The sequence below is a fragment of the Lepus europaeus genome, chromosome 17 (assembly GCF_033115175.1).
Source record: "Lepus europaeus isolate LE1 chromosome 17, mLepTim1.pri, whole genome shotgun sequence".
NCBI lineage: Eukaryota > Metazoa > Chordata > Mammalia > Lagomorpha > Leporidae > Lepus > Lepus europaeus.
In genome coordinates this window covers 58,223,365-58,248,221 of record NC_084843.1, presented here as the reverse complement: position 1 = coordinate 58,248,221, position 24,857 = coordinate 58,223,365, and the positions used below count along the sequence as shown (strand labels likewise).

At 42.5% G+C, this 24,857-nt stretch overlaps 1 protein-coding gene across 2 annotated transcripts in view; it reads right to left on the bottom strand.

The window, feature by feature from the left end:
* Nucleotides 1–24,857, bottom strand: part of TET1 (tet methylcytosine dioxygenase 1) — a 102,781-nt gene that overhangs the window by 49,342 nt on the left and 28,582 nt on the right. For both annotated transcript variants that reach the window (XM_062214879.1, XM_062214880.1), the window contains exon 3: nucleotides 14,788–14,841. In XM_062214879.1, coding sequence (XP_062070863.1) covers nucleotides 14,788–14,841 — 54 coding nt within the window. The remainder of the gene's footprint in view (nucleotides 1–14,787; nucleotides 14,842–24,857) is intronic.

Below are 24,857 nucleotides of genomic sequence, written 5' to 3'. Positions count from 1 at the left end.
TTAGCATGGCAAAATTTAAAAGTAGCAAAAATCAAATCCTGGAAAAAATGTGAAACTGAAATCTCTCATAATTGCTGGTAGAGACCCTTAAACACCCACCTACTCCCATGACTCAACAATTCCACTTCTAACTATTTATTTGAGAGAAATAAAAACATATGTCTACACACAGAAACACTTGAATAAGAATGTTCCTAGCAGCATTATTCAGAGCAGACAAAAATTGGAAACAATTCAAATGTCTAACTACAACAGAATGGCTAAACAAAGTGTGCTATATTCTCACAATGGAATATTTCTCAGCAATAAAAAGGAAAAAATGACTAATACATATAGAACAACAAAATGAATTTGGGGCCAACATTATAGGGTAGCAGTTTACACCACTGCCTGGGACAGAGGCTGGGCATCCCATATCCAAACCAGCTCCCTAATAATGCGCCTGGGAATGCAGCAGAAGATAGCCCAAGTCTCAGGTGCTCCTCTTCCTATCTAGCTCTCTGCTATGGCCTAGGAAAGCAGTAGAAGATGGCCAAGTGCTTCGGTCCAGGTATCCACATGGGAGACCCAGAAGAAGCTCCTGGCTCCTGGCTTCAGATCCGCACAGCTCCTGCCATTGCGGCCATCTGGGGAATGAACAAATGGATGGAAGACCTCTCTTTCTCTGCCTCTGCCTCTCTTAACTTTGACTTTCAAGTAAACAAATAAAAAAAAAAAAACCACAAATATAAGTATTTATGGCCTTAGATTAAGCAATAATCTTTAAAATGAACCGAAAAGCATTGGCAATCAAAGAAAATCCTAAACTAGGCATAACGTTTAAAATGTTTGTGTTTCAACATTCTCAAGAATCACACATCTAATAAGGGATGGGAAGTTAGGATACACAAAATTTAAAACAATACAATAATAAAAGGTCAAAAAGCTCAACATGTCCTAAAGAAGATATACAATGGCAAATAAGAATAAGAAATGATGTTAAATATCATTTGTCATCTGAGAGTCTACTTTGCCTAAACACCAGCAGGAATAAAACTTTTTAAGATGGACATTAACAAGTGTTGGCCAGGATGTAGAGAAATTGGATCCCTCCTACATTGCTAGTGGCAATGCAGAACGATGCAGCTGCCTTGGAAAAGTTTGGCAGTTCCCCCTAAAAGTTAAATATAGAATGAGCATATGACCTATTTATTCCTCTCTTTAAGTATAGACTCAATAGAAATGAAAACATCTCCACCCCAAAATTTGTCCATGAGTGACCATAACCAAAAAGTGAGGGGGCGGGGAGGAATGGCTGCCAACTGAGGAAACTCCTGGCTCCTGGCTTTGAATCAACCCAACTCTGGCCATTGTGGCCAACTGGGGAGTGAACCAGTGGATGGATGACCTCTCTCTCTCTACCTCTCATTCTCTTTCTGTAAAACTCTGACTTTCAAATAAATAAATAAACCTTTGTGATTAAGAAAAAAAATAACATTATTCTGTGAGGAAAAATGAAAAGACATTGTGCCACATGCAACAACATGGATGAACCTTGAAAACATTATGGAAGTGAAAGAAACCCACAAAGCATCACATATCCTGTGATGTCATTGACACAAAACCTCTACAGTGCACAAATCCACAGAGACAAAAAGTAGATTAGTGGTTGCCAAGGACCAGGATGCTTGAAGGGATCAGGTGGTGACAGCTCCAAGCACAAATACTTTCTGGGATGACAAAAGTGTTCCAAAATTGACTGTGGTGATGGATCCACAATTGTAAGCATATAAAAAGTTGCTCAATGTAGCAATTAAATGAGTAGGTTGAATTATATAAATGAATTATATATTGAGACAAAAAATACTAACCTATACCAATAAAAACCAGATCAATCCTTGTTTGGAGAAAGAATATGTATTTTGCAAAAGTGGTTGAATAATAGATTTATACTCTGAGTATTTCACTGCATGTATAATATACATAAATGGTGCTAATTACATGGGGCTAAATACAGCTATAATAATACCAATAATGCACATTTGAAAATCCATAAAGAAAATTGTATTGTTCTTACCATAGTAAATGATAAGTATTTGAAGTGATATATTTATCAGCATGGCTTAATTTATTCCACTCTGTCTTCATAAATCATGCCAATATGTAACTCCATAAGCACAAACAACTATAATTTATCAATTTATAATTAAAGTAATTTAATGTTACCATGAAAAAAGAGTCAGTTTTTATATTTCCATGTATACTACATATATAAGAAAACTTCAAAGTTTGTATTAAAAGGGAATTAAAGATAATTAGTTTGGTGCATAGTTTTTTCATAACATACTTGCTGTGGTACTCCCATACTTAATCATAGACATACTTTTATGTATTGAAACTATATTTGGAAGGATAACTACAAAACTAAAGCATATGTGTCTGATAAGATTGCAAGAAGGAACACTGAGAATCGGGAACCCTGTTTTCAATCCCTTTATCTGCTTTAATTTCTTTAAAGAAATTTTTTATAATTTAAAACTACTGCATTTTTACGAGTTCAGAAGGTTTCTTATTGAGTCCTACAGATTTGCTTTGCATTTTCCCCTGCTAAAACTTAACTGTGATGACACTTTGATATGCTGCACATGAATCACAAGATTGTAGGACACCTATGCTGTTGACATGAAAAACTAGAAATTTTAATTAGAGGTTATCAAGTAATAACTGTGGGTTTTCTTTCTTGTATATACCCTGAAAGACAGACATTTTAAGCTTATTGACTTCCTATCATGTCAATAGCAAAGTGTTTTTCTTTTCTTCAAAGCTACTTAGTCCCAGATTGGACAAGTAAGTAGTCACTGATTAATTTGTCATCTATTTTACTTTGTCTCCATTTAGTTCCCCCCCCCCCGCCCCCACACTCTTTCTCTTTCTCCTGTCAAGTTCCTGGTGAGATAAGGTTATATAGAAGATATGACTGAGTAATGTTAAGATAAAGAAAGAATGCACATTTCACTGAAATTCTGTATCTAGCTAGCCTCATTCCACAGTGTCTACATTTTCCCAAACAGTAACCTGAATTCACCTTTCTCAACCATGATTATCCATTTGACTAACCATAGGCAGTTTTCATTACTACTTACCATTAACAATTCTGTTAATTTACTACTTAAAACTTAAATGCAGTCTACCATACTAGTATTTCATTCAGATAAAAACCCTCAAGGATGCTAAAAGTCAAGGAGAATAATAGAAAACTTACACTCTCAATGCATTTCCACAAAAGGTTATTTATTTACAAAATGAAGAAGAGTAACTGAGTATTTTTGTAAAAATGCACAACTAGAATCTAACCATGAGGAAATATAAATGCAATTTTTTCTTTGTTATAGAAAGCTTTATAAGGATTATTAAAATTGAATAGGACTCTGTAGATAAGATAGTAACAGCGCAATAACCTAGCAATGTTTATTTCCTTGGATTGGTCACTGCAGTAGTTTGGTAAGATGTAGTCACTTGAAAGAAATGCATTCAGGGACAGAACTGTGGTGCAGCAGGTTGAGCCACCACCGAGGGTTACAGCATTCCATATCCCGCATTGCTCCACCTACTTGAGCCTGACTGCTTGGCTTCCAGTTCAGCTTCCTGCTAATGTGCTTGGGAAGATGGAAGATGAACCAAGTGCTTGGGGCCCTGCCACACATGTAGGAGACCAGGATGGAGTTCCTAAATCTTGGCTTCTGTGGCCAAAATCTGGCTGTTGCAGCCATTTGGGGAGTGAACCAGTAGACAGAAAATCCACCCTTTCACTCTCTGTCTTTCAAATAAATAAATAAATTTATGACAGATAGAGCTAGACAGTGAAAGAGACAGAGAGAAAGGTCTTCCTTCCGTTGGTCACTTCCCAAATGGTCGCCACAGCTGATGCTGCATGATCCGAAGCCAGGAGCCAGGTGCTTCTCCTGGTCTCCTGTGCGGGTGCAGGGGCCCAAGCACTTAGGCCATCCTGCACTGCCCTCCTGGGCCACAGCAGAGAGCTGGACTGGAAGAGGAGCGGTGCCCATGTAGGATGCCAGCACCGCAAGTGGAGGATTAACCAAGTGAGCCACAGCACCGGCCCCAAATAAATAAATTTTTAAAATATTTCTTAATTTTTGTGATGTCATAAGAAAAAATGGGGGATAACAGAATGCTTTCCCCTTTCAGAGTTGAGTAGATAGAGTATACTTCTTGGACAATGAATTTGACTCAGTTTGATGACTTAAATGTCGTGTTCTTTCTTTTTCTGACTATGAGCAGCACATGAATGAATTTTCACAATTTTCCCCTAGAAATTAGCCTATCCAGTCTTCACATGACAATGATACTGTCTGTCACAGCTCATTGTATCTTAGGAAAGATGGCCTGGGTAACAGTGTTCAGATGGTCCAAACTTGTTGTATTCAAGTACTCAAATACCAGAGGCTTTAAATAAACCCTGGGCAGCTGGATTCAATTTCTGATGAAACGTTCTATCCTGCAGAGTAGCTATTTCACTCTTTCCATTAAGTGAGGGCATAGATGATTTCATGGGTGCAGTGACAAAATTAACATTTGGAAATAGATTCTATTATCTTCATCAGCAAACAAACTTCACATTTTCATAGGGTTCACAGAAACCTTTACTTCAACACAATATTGTTTTTGTACTGCCCCGTAGCGGTACACATCATTATTTCATCTTATTTTTCAGGGAGCCAATAATTAGGGCATCCCTTTATCTTCCATTCTCTGCTACCACCTGGTATGGATGCAGCAGATCAATTTAATTCCTGACTTTATCCATATGTATTTTTACCAAACTACTAATCTCCTCTAATTAGGAATATCAGATCATGGGAGCAGTGGACAACGTCCAGAAAGGCTGCAACATGGATTGCTCAAAATCCTACATGAAACCTGAAATTTGCTGTCAGTTATTGAGATCACTGGATCTTCAAATCAAAAGAGTTCATAAAAATGTAACAAATGACCAAAGAAAATAACAGCCAAATGCAAGACCCAGTGTTGGTGTAATCCTGATGCTGGCTAAGGAGGAAAACAGCTTACAAGGATTAGGAGCAGAGGAATTGAACTGACTGACTGCAAGAGGGATAGTTTATCACAAGCTTGGTAGAAGGAACCATTATCAAACCCTGACAGCATGATAATTTGCATTGTGCTCATGTAAAAGAAGATTCCTTATCTTAGGAGAGACATGCTAGAGCATTTAAAGATAAAATGTCAAATGGTTGTGGGGGTGGGGGTGGGGGTGGGGAACTACACACAAAGAACATTGGAACCTGTCTGTAGTTCCTGGGATTTTGTAAGGAAAAACAGAGAAACAAATAAATCACATTAAAGAAATGTATCCTGATTTCCATAGCAATTTATTAAAATATCAAGACTGGTTTGATGATTTGAGGAAATGGTCTCTCCTTTATAACCAGATGTCATTACATTAATATCTATACTTTAGAACTAACTGAATAACCCTGGGCCATGAAGAGCCTTAATTTAATCATTCGCTGAATTGAAAAATTCTCTGAGTTGTAGACACAGATATCCTGTTAAGAGACTATGGAGAATAGAGGGGACTAGTGTTCCATGTTCAAAGAGTTCACAACCTAGGAGAAAGAATAATAAAGGCAGGGCTGGCAGTGAGGCACAGCTGCCTGAGACGCCTGCATCCCACATGAACTGGCTGCTCCACTTTGGATCCAGCTCCCTGCTAAGATGCCTGGGAAAGCCGTAGAAGATGGCCTAAGGGCTTGGACCTCAGCCCGGCAAGTACCAACTTCTGCAGGCCATTTGGGGAATGACTCAACAGATCACCATCAGCCATTCTTGTTCATTGCCCAAAATAAAGGTAAACATTGGAATGTATTCCTTGCCATTGAATCTCAGTGGGGTCTCACACCCTATTGCCTTTATACCCACCTGCATTCTTTTCCAGGTTCCCAAGGTCCACCCATTTCCAGGAATTCCCCTGTGGCCCTCTACCCCATCCCTAGCCCACCTTAAAAAGGCTAGGCCCCTGGGGGAGTCTGGGCTGTCTGCCACGTGTTCCATCAATGTGCACCTCTATGAATTTATTTTCTCTGAATAAATCCGATCTGGCTGCAAATTCCTACACTGCCTCCTCTCTATTCTGCCCAGTGTGAGGAGGCCACCAACCTGCAACTTTTCCTAACAAGACCTGTCTAACTCTGCATTCAAATAAAGATAAATACATTAAAAAAGAGAGTAATAAAAGCAATTCAAAATCTCAATACACTCATATTTTATAAAGGTTTTTATTTTAATTAATAATGTAACAAAAAAAATGATGATGAAAAACTACTGATTGCGATGATTCAATGAGTTATACATTGTGTATCCTACCCCAGAATTCTATGGCTTTGTCACTGTTCCGATTCCACAGAAAATAGGTCTCAAAGAATTCAGTTAAATTTCCCTATGTTGGGACATTGCTGTGGTGCAGCAGGTTAAAGCCCCAACCTGCAACACCAGCATCCCATTTAGGTGCTCCACTGGCTGCTCCACTTCTGATCATGTGCCTGGGAAAGCAGCAGAGGATGTTCCAAGTGCTTAGAACTCTATACCCACATGGGAGACCAGGAAGAAGCTCCTCTCTTTCTGTCTCTAACTCTGCCTTGCAAATAAATAAAATAAATCTTTAAAAAAAAATCAGTTTTTTGATAATCTGGTAGGCACTCCTCAGGAAAATCTTTTTTTTTTTTTTTTTTTTTTTTTTTCTTGACAGGCAGAGTGGACAGTGAGAGAGACAGGGAGAAAGGTCTTCCTTTTTCCATTGGTTCACCCCCCAAATAGCCGCTCTGGCCGGCGCATCGCGCTGATCCAAAGCCAGGAGCCAGGTGCTTCTCCTGGTCTCCCACGTGGGTGCAGGGCCCAAGCACTTGGGCCATCTTCCACTGCCTTCCCGGGCCACAGCAGAGAGCTGGCCTGGAAGAGGAGCAACTGGGACAGAACCCGGCGCCCCAACTGGGACTAGAACCCGGGGTGCAGGCCTCGCAGTCAGAGGATTAACCTATTGAGCTGCAGCACCGGCCCCAGGAGGATCATATTGGGAAGAAGTACTTAAATATCTTGCCAGCAACACTCTTGGCTCTATCCTATTCTAAAAGTGTTCATCCCTGTGTTTGCCTTTGCAACTGAGCTCTATAATTCAAATTACCCATCAACTGGGAGATTATTTCTCATAGAGATAGTATTCTAGCCTAATTCTGGAGCTAATTCTATAAAAAGATGTACTTTACAAATAGAAGAGAAAGAAACATTTCCAATGTGCAACTTTTTTTTTTTTTTTTTTTTTTGACAGGCAGAGTGGATAGTGAGAGAGAGAGAGAGAGAGAGAGAGAGAGAGAGAAAGGTCTTCCTTGTGCCATTGGTTCACCCTCCAATGGCCGCTGCGGGTGGCGCACCGCACTGATCCGAAGCCAGGAGCCAGGTGCCTCTCCTGGTCTCCCATGCGGGTGCAGGGCCCAAGCACTTGGGCCATCCTCCACTGCCTTCCTGGGCCATAGCAGAGAGCTGGCCTGGAAGAGGGGCAACCGGGATAGAATCCGGTGCCCTGACCAGGACTAGAACCCGGTGTGCCGGCACCGCTAGGCGGAGGATTAGCCTGTTGAGCCATGGCGCCGGCCAGCCAATGTGCAACTTTTAAAATCTTATTTATGGACCATGCCATTAGCACAGTGATGTCACTTGGGACACTCATATCCCATATTGAAGTGCATGGACAGAAGATCTCTCTGTGTATCTGTTTCTCTATCTTGCAAAAGAATAAAAATTACATAAATAAATAGTTAAATAATCACTGTTGAGAGATTAGAATATGCTAAAGCTGTTTGAAACATTTCACGTGTTTCCAAATCATTCAGCCCTACAACTGCGTAGTCCTGTGTATGTGTGCATATCAAATTATATACACATAAATTAAATGTTTTAAATAATTTTAATTTAGTTAATATTATATTAGTGGAATAACCACATTGCTAAAAATAAGTATAATGGTTGTATATTGAATCGTGGAGAGAGCAGTGAAATTCTTGTGACAACACTAAATTTTATTGATAAAATTGTAGTATCTCATCCTTTCACGCCTTTTTATGTACAGAAAAGGACTATAGGTAAATACTAAAAACATTTACAACTCTGAAACATAAGCACCTCTCAAAAAGGCAGCCTCCATTCTCTTACTATGGCCATTCTTGTAGATAAACCCTGCCACCACATTTTTGAAAACATAAAAAAAAAAATATATATATTATGGACACTAAAAGGGAATCCATTATTAAAAGAATTACCATGGAAAAGAATTAAGATCAATACTTAATCAACCAATCAACCTCCACTGACAGTTTCCTGGTTTAATATCCACTGACCTTTCTTCATATTTGTTCACACAGTTCATCCAAATACTGTATCATTTTGATGACATATTGGGAACAAATATATAGAAAATATCCCTTGCTAGCCACAAGACTATCTAGTTACAGAATATATGGTTTAAAGAAAAATAGAATAAATAGTTATTTGGCTATTTTTGTCTCACACATAGGAACAGAGTCTAGTCAGTCTGTGGGCATCTATTCGAGATGTAAGGTAGACCTCAGAAATAAGAATCCAGCACCGTCAACACATAAGCACAGTATGAGCATATGTAATCAAGACAGAAGGCATATGTTCTTCTGTGGACTAGGAAAATTTCAACAGACTTTTTTTGTAGCTTGAATGAAACATTCCTCAAGCCCATCCAGTCCACTTGGATTTATTCACTGATTCTCTGTTTGGGATCATTCCTAGAAATCATAGAATGGACGTGACGTGGGTCTTGAGTCACTGGAAATGTACATGCTCCAGTGAAATCTGGAGAGCCCTGTCCTGAAATCAGTGTGATCATCCCCAGGCAAGATGCTATATTACAAATTCTGGGTATGAAACCAGAAGCCCCATGTGTTCCTTTGATCGTGTGAATAAACACTGATGCGTGAGCACACGTCTTTAATAGTTTTTGCCAGCTTATGACATAATGAGTAAAATAAGGACCATGTGTTGAGTCAACAAACTAAATTATTAAATTGATAGGATCTTTCTGTATTCTGAAAATATCTTCTTCCAATTTATGTTTCTCTGTGTGTTCTTCTTTAAGCTGCTATCCCTTTGTGGTTAGTCTTACTACCATCTCCAAAATTTCTCCCACTAACCTATTATACATCCAGAAGTCCAGGATTAGTTGCCCAGCACTATGAAGGATTGTACCAAAATGGAATGTTTTTTCCCTGAACAAAGGTCAACCTAACTATTTAATTTAGCATTTAAATTTGCAACATATTGCTACTGGTGATGGAATGTTGCATTTTAAACTGAGTTAAGAAAACGGATCACTTTCCCAATTATTTCTTTTACTAACTGGAAACAAAGTTATAGATAACTATGCAGACAGAAATCTTTAGCAACTCTGTTATCTTCCATTTCTTATACCTTAATAGATTTCAAAAATAAACAAGGTAATTCAATGACATATAATTTAGTCTTTTAAACCAACAGTAGTATACATAATAAATAAAGGACTGGTTCTGTTACCACTATTTGGAGCTACTTATTTGTACATTATTTGTCCCTCTTGTTTCTCAACAGCATTTAATCTCCTTGAGGACAGGACTCTCATTGGTCTTAAAGATCATTGTAGCCCAGAATTTAGTATGTACTCAAAAAATATGTACTGAATGTTAATACTAATGTTCACAAAGGCCCGCTTAGGAGCATTTAATAGGTGCGATGGCACTATAATATTTTGACTGTCAGCATGTCATGCCAAACAAAACCACCTGTGAATGTGATTCATTCAAGACTCACTTCTCAGTTTACAACCTATTTCAAAGACATTCACACATGGCTGTTTGCAAGTGTTCTGTTCTCTTCTGATGAGATAGGGTCCTAGTCCTCCAGCACCCTGGCTCATTATCCTTGATCAGTATTAGGATGGAAGGAGGGGAAACAAGAGGGGAGGGAGGGAGGAGAGCAGCATGGCCAGTGAGGACCCCAGCAAGAAAATCACCGGGTTTCCACTTTTATTCCACCAATCAACCTCCACAGACGGTTTCCTGGTTTAATATCCACTGACCTTTCTTCATATTTGTTCACTCAGTTCATCCAAATACTGTATCATTTTGATGACATATTGTGAACAAATATATAGAAAATGTCCCTTGCTAGCCACAAGACTATCTAATTATAGAATATATAAATGTGTCCCCTGTCAAATATGCCCATGCAGTTGAACATGAGATGATTTGAAAAAAACGACCCATACTTAGCTACGCCATCATGTTCCTACTGTAGTTCTGGGACTGTTTTTGCTGTGTGGTCACTGCAGATGCTACTTTGGGCTATATGCCTTTCCAAGCACATGTTCTACCTTACACACCCTCTTCCCTGCCCCAGGATATACTCCAGAGGTTTCCCTGTTCCTTGGGCTTCCCATTGAGATTAACCAATGAAAGCAGCAGGAGACTGAACACACACAATGACTGCTTGCAGAAGCATCCTTTTACCAAAGGCCACAGCTAAAGCCTGTGTTCCCTCTATCTACCTACAACTAGTTGGCCTGGGTTCCTCCTCCCATCCTCTTTCCTGTTTGGGCTTGGTAGTGGTAATAGGACTCTGTCTTTTCTTTTTCTTTCTTTCTTTTTTTTTTAATTTATAAGATTTATTTATTTGAAAGGAAGAGTTATATACAGAGGGGCAGAGGGACAACAAGAGAAAGAGAAAGAGGAGAAAGAGGGAGAGGGAGAGGGAGAGAGAGAGAGAGAGGTCTTCCATCTACTGGTTTACTCTCCAGATGGCCACAACAGCAGAACTGAAACCATCTACCAGGAGCTTCCAGCGGGTCTCCCACGTGGGTGCAGGGGCCCAAGGACTTGGGCCATCCTCTACTGCTTTCCCAGGACATAGCAAGGAGCTGGATCAGAAGTGGAACAGGAGGGACTGGAAGCTGTGCTCATATGGGATGCTGACACCACAGACTGCGACTGTAACCACTACACCACAGCGCTGGCCCAAGGACTCTGCCTTCTCTAGTGGTTCTTTTCCATTCCTAGTTTTATCTTTAACTCTGCCCACACCTTTTAAAACAATCCCTGAATGAAACTCTGCTGGGGCCAGTGCTGTAGAACAGTGGGTTAAGCCTCCATCTGCAGTGCCACTATCCCATGAGTCCTGGTTGTCCCACTTTGGACACAGCTCCCTGCTAATGTGCCAAATGCTTGGGCCCCTGCACCCACAGGGGAGACTCAGAAATATCACCTGGCTGCTTCAGTCTTGCCCAGCCCTGGTTCTTGCAGCCATTTGGGGAATGACCCAGCAGATGGAAGATCTCTCTCTTTCTCTCCTCCTCTCTCCCTCCCTCCTTCCCTCTTCCTCAAACTCTGCCTTTCAAATAAATAATCAAAGGAAGTAGGGTAGCTCTCTAGTCAACGCCAAGCGCAAATACAGAGAATTATAAAAGACACCAAGTTGTCACCTGTCAGTCCCCTGGGTAGCATCCAGATGGAACTTCACCCATTAAACCTTAAGCTCCAAGTGTATTCTTCTCTATCCTCCCCCACAACACACAGCTTTCCCTTTCTTAACTTCATGTCCTTTTTGGCTACACACTATATTCTACATGTGCTTGAGAGTGATTAGCATTTCTTTGAAATATTATGATTATCAGCATTTTTAAAAATTATAAATGCAAACATCAGAAAACAGAAAAATTTTTCCTTTTCAAGCAGATTCCTATCCTTGAGCACCCATCGGCACCTATAGAGGGAAAGTGAATTAAGAATTCAGCTGTTTGTGATACCAGATGAAATTCAGCTACCCACAGGTACTTATTAAAAGAGTCCATTGCTGTGATTCCCAAATCATATTTACTTCTGAAATTTATTCCAGGTGACAGACACCCACAGACTAGCAAAATAAACATAGGACTAAACAGCACTTCCAAAGCCCAATTCTAGTTCCTAGCAAAGGTGGGAGAAGGACTTGGCTGCCAGGTATAGTCTAAACTAAATACAAAGATGGCCCCTTTTGCCTACTGCTTCCCTAAATTTGACAGTGTAACAGCGAGACTAGAACTATTTCTCCCCTAAAGAATTCAAGACAAAAATGCCTGAGGTGGGGACCAGAATTGTGGAGGAGCGGGTAAAGCCTCTGCCTGCAATGCAATGCTGGCATCCCATATGGGTGCTGGTTTAGGTCCCAGCTGCTCCACTTCTTACCCAGATCCCTGTTAATGGCCTGGGAAAGAAGTGGAAGATGGCCCAAGTGCCTGGGCCCTTGCCACCATGTGGGAGACTGGGACAACATTCCTAGCTCCCAGCTTCAGCCTGGCAAAGTCCTGGTTGTGTGCAGCCATCTGAAGATTGAACCAGTGGGTGTTAGATATATCTCACTCTCTGTCCCTTTGTACCTCTTTCAAATAAGTAAATAAATCTTTTTTTTTTTTTTTTAAATGCCTGAGGTGGATATACCAATACATCTAGTATAGGATGAGATTATGGGGCCTGTGTTGTTGTGGGGTAGGTTAAGCTCCCTGCTTGTGGCACTGTCATAGCATATCACATCACAGTTTCAGCTTTCAAGTCCCGGCTGTTCTGCTTCTGATACAGCTCTGTTAATGCACCTGGGAAGGCAGAGGGACGCGGCCAAAGTACTTGGGCGAACCCCAACGGAGTCTCATGCACCTTGCTTCTACCTGGTCCATCCTTGGCCATTACAGCCATTTAGACAGTGAATTAGTGGATGGAAGAACTCTTTCTCATTCTCTTTGAAGCTCTGACTTTCAAATAAATAAAACACACTATATATATGGGAGAGAACAGGAAACCTAGGTAAAGCTGTTGCTAAAACACTCCTATAGTTGGGGAAGGGGTGGATGAATCAATAAAGAAGAAGAGCAGGAATGGGAATTTAGTCCTACAGTTAAGATGCCCACATCCCAGCTAGGAGTGACTGTATCTCACTCAGCTCTGGCTGGTGACTCTGGCTTCCTGCTAATACAGACCCCGGGAAGCAGCAGGTGACAGCTTAAGTGACCGGTTCCTGCCACCCACACAGGGGGTACTGGACGGAGTTCTCAGCTTCTGTTGAGAATGAACCAGTGGGTGGATGCTTGGTTTACCATTCTCTGATGCCCACATTAAAAAAATAAAAAATCTTGAAGAAAAAAAAAAATGGGGGCCAGCACTGAGGCTCAGTGGGTTAAAGTCTCGACCCGCTGGTGTCCCATATGGGCACCCATTGAGTTCCAGCTGCCCTACTTCTGATCCAGCTCCCTGCTAATGTGCCTGAGAAAGTACTGCCTGAATAGCAGTAGAAGATGGCCCAAGTCCCTGGGCCTCTGCCACCCATGTGGGAGACGTAGAAGAAGCTCCTGGCTTCAGATAGGCTCAACTCCAGCCATTGTGGACATTTGGGGAGTGAATCAGTGGATGAAAGACCTCTCTCTCTAACTCTTTCAAAATAAATAAATCTTAAAAAAAAAAAAAAAAAAAAAAAAAAAAAGATCGTTATTCTATTTGTCCAGGTTCAATGAAAGTTTGTGCCAAGCAATTTCATTCATTTCACAGTGCCTAGCACAAAGCTGACTATGTGTGAAGATTAAATAAATACTTGTTGGTTGATGAAACATGCATATAGCAATGCTGGGTACACACAGGAAATGGAAGCTCAAGGTGGCCAGACAAATGAGAAAGCAATGCAAGGCTTGGTTCTTCAAGTCAACATTTTCAAGCTTTATGACAGGGAAAACAAATGCAAGAAAATTCTGCCACATTGACAGCCAACATGTTGCTCCTTTTGAGGGCTAAAACTTTCTTTGCCAGGAAAAGCTGTGATTAAGTTAATATATTTAAAATTAAATGGATACAATATAGAGAGCATTAATTTTATTGCTTCACATTTCTTCTAGCATTAAAAGGTTGTCTAAGGTTGCTAATGTTTATAATAGCAATCCACCACTTCAAATTTTAAACACACAAGCACCTATTTGCTAGACTAAAGCTAGCCTTGAACTTTTAGTGATGCCATATGCTTTTAAATTAACCCTTCTAAATGCTGTACACAGCTCACAACAACAGATTACTGGCTTATAACTGAATTAGGTTACTACTAAATATTCACTAGGCAAAATAAAGAAAATAAACATGCATATTCCTATATATTCCTGATGCCCAAATTAAAAAATGATTACACTGAGAATTTTGGATTAAGCATTCATAATTTGGCTGCAAGATTTCAATGACTTCCACATTTTAAGTTGAACTAAAATCTCTAAGGACCCTTTATCTCTGGATGAAAAAAGAAATCACACATTTTCAAATAGTATTTAATGTAAGGTCTATTAAAATCACAATCGATCATAGCTGTCAACTTCAAATAGTGCCATTCTCCTAAAGAGCTTAAGTTTACACACTGGTGCAACACAACAAATGCAGATGCTGCAAAGAAAAATGAATTTTATTCAAAATACTTTGCATATAAACTTTTCCTTCTGCAGACTTGTGTGGAGTTGAAAATAAAGGATGCTAATATGCACACTATGCAGCACATAAAAAAAAAAAAACAGGAGAGAAAACACTTTAGTTGGGTGAAAATTCATTTATCTATTGAAAACCTGGGAGAATCCACATCCACTATACTTCAAATTCACCCAAGTGACAGAAAAATATTATATGAAATGGAAAAAAATCAAATATTATTTAATCAACAGCTGATTACCTTTAAAACTTTGGGCTTCTTTTCCCTCTGGGGCCTCTTGTTTTCTTTTATAACCTAAAAAAAAATCAAATTGCAAAATGAACCTCCATTTAAGCAAAAAAAAAAAAAAAATTAGCTCCCACTCCCCCCAAATTTCTGGCTATGTCTCTGTAAAACTACTTATACCATTTAAAATCATCACCATGTTTGCTAGGCAGCACCTAAGGAGCTTATGTAAAATGTATACTCTCAAAGTCACTGAAAAAAAACCTTGCATAAAGATGAAGCAGGGAAATACCCTTTTCTCCCCTGAAAGTCTGTCTTAATTAGCCTCTGCATTCTTCACAGCGAAGCCCACGAGGTAGCCATCTTGCTTGCTTCTGCAGAGGAAGCGGCTACAGTAGAGCACTCCTGCAAACTGCTTTTTGGTATTATTATCATGGTGTTTAAAGGCAGCCCTGGCCTGCCAGCACTGTAGACGTGCTGGGCATGCCTTTTGCAAAAACAGCCCCACAAAGAGTGCAGCCAATGGCAATGCAGAGCTTAGCAACTCCAAAGTGATCTTCTCAGCCTAGTCCTTCCTAGACAAAGGATCTCCTGTGTGGCTCGGCTCTCACCACAGGACACAGGCAGCCACAAGCTGCGACATGGAGTTCGCCGCACAGGATCTGGTCGCGCCGAAATCACAGGAGGCTTCGGCAAAAACAATGCACACAAATCCCCCAGGTCGCCGCCATCGGATCGATGGCCCAGTCTCCCTGATTAGTAACCTCTTGGCGGCTCCCAGGGCAGGTCCGCGCTGGGGAGGGGTGCATGGCTCTGCCTCCAACCTACAGGAGACATAAGGGAGCCTCGGGGGGCACTCGGGCTCCAGCAACTCTGGAAGGTATTGTGCATTTTTACTTTATAAGGCAAGGCTAAATATTGGCGATATTTAAGGCAGGGAGGTTATGCGAGGACAGTGTAGGCTCAGCTGTTGGGCTGCGTGTCTCATTCCTGGGAACCACACCTCTCTGCAGCAGGCGCTTTGCCCAGAAACACAGCAATTTGATTTCTGTCAATAAATGTCCAATGACAAAGGCGGATTAAAAAATAACCGTGAAGCCACTTAAAAGGAAAAAGGACAGGAGGAGGACAAGGGGAGGGGGAGGAGTTTGCAAAATGCACTTGCCACTCTCAGAGCTGGAAGAGACAGGATTTCTCTGGGTATTCCCTGTGACCTTCACTTCCCAAGGAAATCCCTGTTCTACCCGGAGGCGGACTCGGGCTTGTACCTTTGGGACAAAAGCACACCTTTGGCTCCTCTTTCTCCCAAGATCATCAACTGTCACCGGAGCACCTCTGTGTAGAGCTGCCAAGCAGGTCTCCATGTGGAGCCATCTGCACAGCAGCCTGGTGGTCACTCGGAGTCACTGCTGCCCAGGGACCCAGACCCCCGCAAGGGGTGGAACAAGCCACCGCCTCCCCACTCATACCTGGACGGCTCCCATGCTCAGTGGTGGGGGGAGAACTGGCACCGGGGCTGACACCTGCTAGACACTGCTAGGGCAGGACCAGAAGAGTTTCCCTCCCATTAGCCCCCTGGCGTCACAACAGCCCAGCAGAGGAGTGGGCAGCTGCCGGGAGCTGGCTGGACTCAAGGTCACTGCTAAAACACAGGGCAGGGGCAGGTCACCATCCCATTGTAGCCACCTTGACAGCCGCTCCAGTCTTGGGAAGACAGCCCCAGCTCCAGCCCTGCAGGGCAAACATTTCAGCAACACATTTGGGGGATTGGCAGGACGGACTGCCTGGCTGCTCAGCCAAAGATGGGTTTTCCACTTGCAGTTGGATTTAGAACAGATTCCCACAACCAGAAATTGGGAACAGAGTGAGGGCCGGAAGGCCTGCATTTCATCAGCCTTGGTTCCTAGGTTTTCGGTTTGCCACGAAAGCATGCCTTTCCTTGTCTGGATGGGGACTCCAACATGTTTTGTTTGCCTACTTTTAAACGCCCTCTCCCTCACCACCCCTCAAAGTGTTTAACAAGTTCACATCAAGGAAAAAGCCTTAGTGGGTGTGGTGTCCTCAGCTCTTCCTTAAACACTTGTAGCAAAACCAGTGGATTCTGATGTAACCACGTGCACCAGCACAACTCCATATCCATGAAGCCCACGCCGTGGCTGAGAGCTGTCTGTGCAGAATGAAGCAGCCCCGAAACAAGCAGAAACACCTGCACAAATACGGCAAGGTGGGAAATGGGTCTAAAACCTTTTAGCTTTTTTTTTTTTTTTTACCTTTTTTTTTTTTTTTTTTTTACAGGCAGAGTGGATATTGAGAGAGAGAAAGAAAGACAGAGAGAAAGGTCTTCCTTTTGCCATTGGTTCACCCTCCAATGACCGCCGTGGCCGGCACATCGTGCTGATCCGAAGCCAGGAGCCAGGTGCTTCTCCTGGTCTCCCATGCGGGTGCAGGGCCCAAACACTTGGGCCATCCTCCACTGCACTCCCGCGCCACAGCAGAGAGCTGGCCTGGAAGAGGGGCAACCGGGATAGAATCCGGTGCCCCAACCGGGACTAGAACCCGGTGCGCCAGTGCCGCAAGGCGGAGGATTAGCTTGTTAAGCCACAGTGCCGGCCTACCTAAAACCTTTTAGCTTTACAGCAATTCTAACTTTTCTTTCAGCGATTTCTTTTTATTCTCATAAAATATCGACATTCCATGTCTATTTTTAAGTGTACAATTCAGTGACATCATTGAGTACGTTCAGCATGTAGTGTGGCCATCTCCACTCTGCTTCCCATATACTCTGTCATCATTCAAACAATAATTTTTCATTCGCCTATCCTCAACTGCAAGAAACTTCTGCTTTCTGTCTGTGGATCTGACTACTCTAGGTACATCATTTAAAAGTGGTATCCTGCAGTATTTATCCGTTTGTGTCTGGTTTACTTCACTTAGCATGTTTGCACGACTCAGCTATGTGGTAGGATGTGTCAGAATGTCTTTCCTTTTTATGGCCAAATCATGTCCCTTTGTATGTATATACCACATTATGTTTATCCATTTTTCTGTTGACAGTCTGGGTGCTTCTGCCTGTTGGCTATTGGGAATAATACTCCTAAGAATATTGCATTCAAGCAGTCACTTGAGTTAGTGTCTGCAATTCTTTTGAGTATGCATAGACCTAGGAATGGAATCAGTAGATCACGTGTGAAGTCTTATGTTTAATTTTCCGAGGAACCACCAAACTCTTCTCCACAGCAGCTGCACTTTCCTGTCACCCATGCACACAGAATAACCCTTGCATTTGAATAACATATGCCCCTCCCTCTAAACACATGAATATGTTTCAAAAAAAAAAAATCAACATTTTTTTTCCAGGTTGATTACTTAACATTTACTAGAGGTCCATGATACAATTTTACATTTAAATCAATGCATTAGTCATGTGCCCCATATATTGCATCAATGAATTACAACCAGCCTTGGGGAGTTACAAGTATGGCCCCATGGATAGGGATTGTCACTGCATGGCATCCTCACGGAGACACATAACACTGCAGAAGCAAAGGTCTGTGTGCATTGCTCTGTAAAATTAATTAATAAATAAAGCCAAAGCTCATCTCAGCTAGAACTGAGGGTTAATGAAAATGACAAGAGCTAGCATTAACTCTAAATATCAAACTGGTGCTACACATGAAGATCCATTCTTGTCTGAACATACATATATCCATTGGTTATAACCATCTGTTTGAATTATTTTAAAAAGATTAATTTATTTGAAACTCAGAGAAGAGAGAGAGAGGGAGAGAGGGAGGGAGGGAGGGAGAGGGAGGGAGAGGGAGAAGGGAGAGAGAGTATATTTGCTAGTTTGCTCCCCAGATGGTTGCAACAGCCAGTGTTAGAGTCAGGGAACCCTCTGATGGAGTATATCCTGGCTAGCCTCCTGGGGCAGGGAAGAAGGTGCAGGATGGAGTTCCAGGCTCCTAGCTTCAACCTAGCCCAGCCCAGGCTGTTGTGGACATTAGGAGGGTGGAGCCGCAAATGGAATATCTCTGTATCTGCCTCTCAAACAAAGTGAAATTAATTTAAAAAAAAGATTTTAATGGAGAATGTCATTGTAAAAAATGAATTAGTACATTTTAAAGAAAACATTTTAAAACATTTGAAAGGCACTGAGTGGGAGGCAGGGAGGGAAGGAGAAAAACAGAAACAGTCAGAGTTCCAACTTGCTGGTTTCACTCCTCAAGTGCCTGGGACATCCTGCACAGGGCCACGTGGAAGCTGGAACCATCGCTGCTGCCTCCCAAGATCTGCATTAGCAGGAAGCTGGAACCAGGGAGCACAGGCAGGACTTGAACTGACCATTCATATGTGGGATTTTGGCAAGCGCCCAGAACATTGTCATGCAGGTGTCCCAAGTAGGTGGCAAGGACCCAGGTACTTGAGCCATCACCATCTGCTGCCTCCAAGAATGGACATTAGCCAAAAGCTGGATCAGAAGCAAAGTAGCTTGAACTGGAATGAGGCACTTCAATATGGAATGAAGGTGCCCCAGATTTTGATTTAGCCACTGTGCCAGAGGGCCACATAGACAGCTGCCAGTTAATGATCAAAGCCTCTCAAAAAACAAACAAAAAACCCACCTAATGTACTTTGGCCCTCTCTGTTGCACAGGCATGGCGTTGGACATACGAGAGTGAGTGAGGAGACCTCTCTTGCCATCCCACCATCTCATGAGAGAGTAAGTACGTCAATGGTCATTCACTGATGCAAAGTGGAGGTGAGCCCAGGAAGTTTTGGAGGACACGGAGGCAGCTTTCCGGAGGAAGTGACATTTCCACTAAATACTGGTAGGTAATGCATGGTGATACCAAGGAAGGAAGAAATATGTGTGCCCAAGGAAGAGGGCCCAACATGGGCAAGGACATGGTGAGCACTATGATTGCTGAAAGTTACACTCCATTGGGGCTGGCTCTGTGGCGTGGCAGGTGGGACCATCTGTGACAGCAGCATCCCATGTGAGTGCCAGTTCAAGTCCCGGTTACCCAATTCTAATCCAGCTCCCTGCTAATGGCCTGGGAAAGGCAGCATAAGATAGCCCAAATACTTGGGCCCCTGCCACCCACATGTAAGACCTGGAAGAAGCTCCTGGCTCCAGCTGCTGTTCCAGTCCTGGTTGTTTCAGCCGTCTGGGCGGTGAACCAGAGAATGGAAGATAGATCGATCTGTGTGTGTGTGTCTGTATCTCTGTCCTCCACCTCCCTCTCTGTAACTCTCACAAATAATTTTTTTTTTTTTTACTTCATATTTTTTTCTCATGAAGAGGTGAAAGACAGAGGGGGAGGGGGAGAGAGAAAGAGAAGGAGAGGGAGAGGGAGAGAAGAAAGGGAAGGGGAGAGAGAGAGAGACCATAAATCTTTTTTAAAAATGAAAGATCTACTCTGCTATGATGAAGGGACGTTGGGAGATAATCATATAAACAGATAAACTACCAGGAGTCATTGTGCATGCATAAAGAAATGTCACCAGCTTTTAGACCTCTGCCATTCTACTTTGAATGCTATTATTTTTTGTTTGTTTGTTTTTAACATTTATTTACTTGAAAGTCAGAATTACACAGAGAGAGGAGAGGCGGGGCGGGGGGGGGGGTGTCTTCCATTCAATGGTTCACTCTCCAATTGGCCACAAGGACTTGGGCCATCTTCTACTGCCTTCCCAGGCCATAGCAGAGAGCTCAATAGGAAGTGGAGCAGCCGGGACTTGAACCAGTGCCCATATGGGATGCCAGCACTGTAGGTGGGGTTTTGCTGGTGGTTGTTAATCCATCTTTCAATTTTGCATAATTGTCCCTTTGAAAAGCCAACAATGGCCCTCCTCTTATAGACTGACCAATACAAACTCACTTTTCAAGGGAGAACAGGTGATCATTTTGTTGTAAAATGGAAATCATTGATTTTAAGCTAGGAAATACCCTGGTACAATTAATGAGAGAGTGGGTATATGTAAGACAGTCTTGTTCAGATAAGATCAGCTATTCACAAAAGGTTAAGCTTAGCTTTTGAATTCATTTACTAGAATCTCACAACATCTACAGAGAAGCAAGGTTTGTTAGCCTAAAAGGGGGTGAGTCCCTCAGCTGGAAAACCCCAAACTCTGCAGATGCTTCTGCCATTGAAGGGATAGAGACTGGCCCCTTGCTCGTTCCAGAAATAGAACATAGGGCGTCAACTATGATTGAGAAACGGTTTAATGCCTGTGAGATCTACTTAATAACTCTTTTCCATGAAGCTTAACTCAAGCAGAGAATTACACCACCCCCCACCCTGGAGGGAACCACAAAACAAGGCATCCATTGAACACAAACTATTTATAATAGAATCCCTAGAATTAAAGTTTTTTCAAAAGTCCATTGCGTTTTCCTGATATTCAAACACTTAAACAGCACATCACTTCTTGTTATTTAAATTAAAACAAAAACAAAACAAAAAGACAATCCCCTCCAAAAATCCGCAGGGATAGTGCTCAGGCTTCTAATGATGGTACTCTTCGGATTTACATCATTAACAATTTTGTCTTTATTTATTTTTGCTTCATTTGAAAGCTGAGAGAGAGAGTGAGCAGGCATGAGAAACAAACACCAAAGGACCTTCCAATTGCTGTTTCAGTGCCTCAAGTAGCCAGGGCTGGGCCAAGCTAAAGCCAGGAGCTGGGAACTCAATTTGGGTCTCCCAGATGGGGAACCAGGGTTCCAAGCACTTGAGCCAGCATCTGCTGGCTCCCAGAGTGCCCATTATCAGGAAGCTGGAATCAGAAGCGGGGCCAAGATGTGAACTTAGGCGTTCCAATATGGGAGGCAGGTGTCCCACAGCATTTTAACCACTGTACCAGATGCCTGTCCCACTCTACAGAGTTAAATGAAAAAAACATGGCCTATCCTTATCTGGAACATTACAGCACAGACAATTATGCTGATGTTTCCATAGATACTCAGTCTTAATGACAATGAAGAAAATGTGATCATTTCCCCCAAAATGTTTGATTTTTAGCTAACTTTCAGATGCTTATTCAATGAGCCTACTAATTCTGTTTTTAAAATATTGTACATTTATATGGAATATGGAGACAGAGAGAGGCCCCATCTACCAGTTCATGCCCCAAATGCTCACAATAGCCAGGGCTGGGCTGAAGCCAGAGCAGGGAGTCAGGAACTCAGTGCCAGTCTCTCAGAAGGGTGGAAGGAATCCAGTTATTTGAGCCATCACCATTGCCTCCAGGGTCTGTGCTGGTAGTCAGTCACAATCAGGAAGTCGAGCCAGGGCTTGAAATCAAACTGAGGCACTCTGACATGTGACAAGGGCGTCTTAACCACAAGGCTCAGTGCCCACTCCAGAGTGTTAATTCTTGATGTTTAAAATAAAATAAATAGGGGCCAGCATTGTGGCATGGCAAGTAAAGCAGCTGTCTACAGTACTGGCATTCCATTTGGGTGCTGGTTCAAGTCCTGGCTGCTCCATTTCCAATTCAGCTCTCTGTTATAGCCAGGGAAAGCAGTAGAAGATGGTCCAAGTGCTTGGGGCCCTGCCCCCGAGTGGGAGACCAGGAAGAAGCTCCTGGATCCTGGCTTTGGATTAGCTTGGCTCTTGGCTTTGAGGCCATCTGTGGAGTGAACCAGTGGATGGAAGATCTCTCTCTCTCTGCCTCTCTGTAATCTGCCTTTCAAATAAATAAACCTGTAAAATAAATAAATAGTTCTCACTATGTATAAACCATGAACTGTTTTTTGTTTATCCAGAACATCAATTCTTTCAAGCATGTCATTGAAAAAGAAGAGCAAATGGAATTCACTGATTTCATGTCTGATTTAAAATACATACCCATACATTTTTTAATAAAAGAATCATTTATTTTATTGGAAAGTCAGTTACATAGAGAGAAAAAGAGAGGCATAGAGCGAGAGGTCTTCCATCTGCTGGTTCACTCCCCAGACGGCCGCAATGGCCGGAGCTGTGCCAATCCGAAGCCAGGAGCCAGGAGCTCCTCCTGGTCTCCCACATGGTTGCAGGGGCCCAAGGACTTGGGCCATCCTCCACTGCCTTCCTAGGCCATAGCAGAGAGCTGGATGGAAGGGAAGCAGTCAGGACTCGAACCTGTGCCCATATGGGATGCTGGCACCGCAGGCAGCAGCCCTACCCGCTATGTCACAGCCCTGGCCCCTATACCCATAATTTTTATAGGATTAGGCTGCATTTTAGAGTAGGAATTAATGTTTTTGGTGTGGGATGAAGGGTGACTATACCTGACAATTCTCTTGATTGCTCACCAAAAGAAAATGGCTTGAAATGTTTTGAAAATTTATATTTCCTCCTGGCCTAACTTAAAATATTATACAAGATCAGCATGTCCTTGTTGGGCTCCAAATCCCAATGATGCTACTAACGTGACTGGGCCAGACTTCTAGTCAGGGCAATTGCAGCCACAGAGAACCAGGGCTGTCACTAACAAAGGAAACGATGTGCAAGTGAACATGGAATGAGCAATGAAAACTCGTGTATCATAGGTACCGGACATTATTTCAGGATACCAAAAGCTCTCCTTGATAAATCTAATATTAAAAAGAGTCCTGGCAGAATTGGGACATGCTAACTCCACGTTTATTCTACCATGCTGGCATCATCTTACATTTATGAATTTAAAAAGAATATCGAACTTTCACTTCTAGTAATGATGAAATTGATCATGTGGAATGACCCTCCCCCTGATGACAATTAGAGAAGCTGGACAAAATGGACAATCACCTGCTTGAAGGCACAGGAGAGTGGAAAAAATCCCAGGACAGTGAAGAATTGCCAGACCACGATTCAGAGGGGAAGCAGGTCCAGGGAGGGTGAACATATTTTAAGTCAAAAGAGAAGAAGGACAGGTGCTAATGTTGTGGAGTAGTGGGTGAAGCTGCTGCCCATGACATGGATATCCCATATGAGCACTGGTTCGAGTCCTGGCAGCTCCACTTCCATTCCAGCTCTCTGCTAAAGCATCTGGGAAACCAGCAGAATATTGGCCAAGCATTTGGGCTCCTGCACCCTTGTGGGAAACCTGGATGGAGTTCCTGGCTCCTAGCTTCAGCCTGGCCCAGTCCCAACCATTGCAGTCTTTAGGCACGTAAACCAGCAGATGGGAGATCTCTCTCCCTTGATATGTATCCTACCCTCTCTTTCTGTAACTCTGCCTTTCAAATACATAACTCTTTAAAACAAAAAAGACTGATAAATTGTGCTTGTACTACCACCTGGTTCCTCCCAGGGTGCACACTAGCAACAAGGTAGAAATGAAATGGAGCCAGGACTCAAACCCAGGTTCCAATATGGGATGCAGGCATCTCAGGCAGGATCATGGCCAGTGCACCAAATACCCACCTTAAATAGTACATTTAAAAACTGATATGTGAATTACATCCCGTAAAAAAAGATTCATTATTTAGTTCTTTATTCTAGTAGAATGGTGATAGTCATGGACAATTGAACAGATTTTTCAAAATGCGTTTTTCTCTTTCATAGCATACAAATTGGGAATCCAGGGGCTGACATTGTGACGCAGTTGGTTAAGCCGTCATTTACAATATCCACATCCCATATCAGAGTGCTAGTTCAAGTCATGGTCACTCTGCTTCAGATCCAGCTCCATGCTAAGGCGTCTGGGAAAGCAGCAAAAGATGGTTCAAGTAATTGGGCCCCTGCAGCCACATGGGAGACCCAGACAACTTGAGCCCCAGGCTAGAGGCCCAGCCTGGCCAGGCCCAGTCCCAGCTGTTATGTCCATTTGGGGAGTAAATCAGCAGATGGAAATCTCTGTGTTGCCCTCTTTCTGTGTTATTCTTTCAAATAAATAAAAATAAATCTTAAAAAAAAAAAAAAAGACACGGGACTGGCGCTGTGGCACAATGGATTAAGCTGCCACTTGCAGCACCAGCATCCCTTGTGGGCATCAGAGTCCTGGCTGCTCTGCCTCCACTCCAGCTGAGGATGGCCCATCTTCTTGGGCCCCTGAACCCATATGGGAAACCATGATGAAGCTCCTGGCTCCTGGCTTTGGCCTGGCCCAGCCCCGAT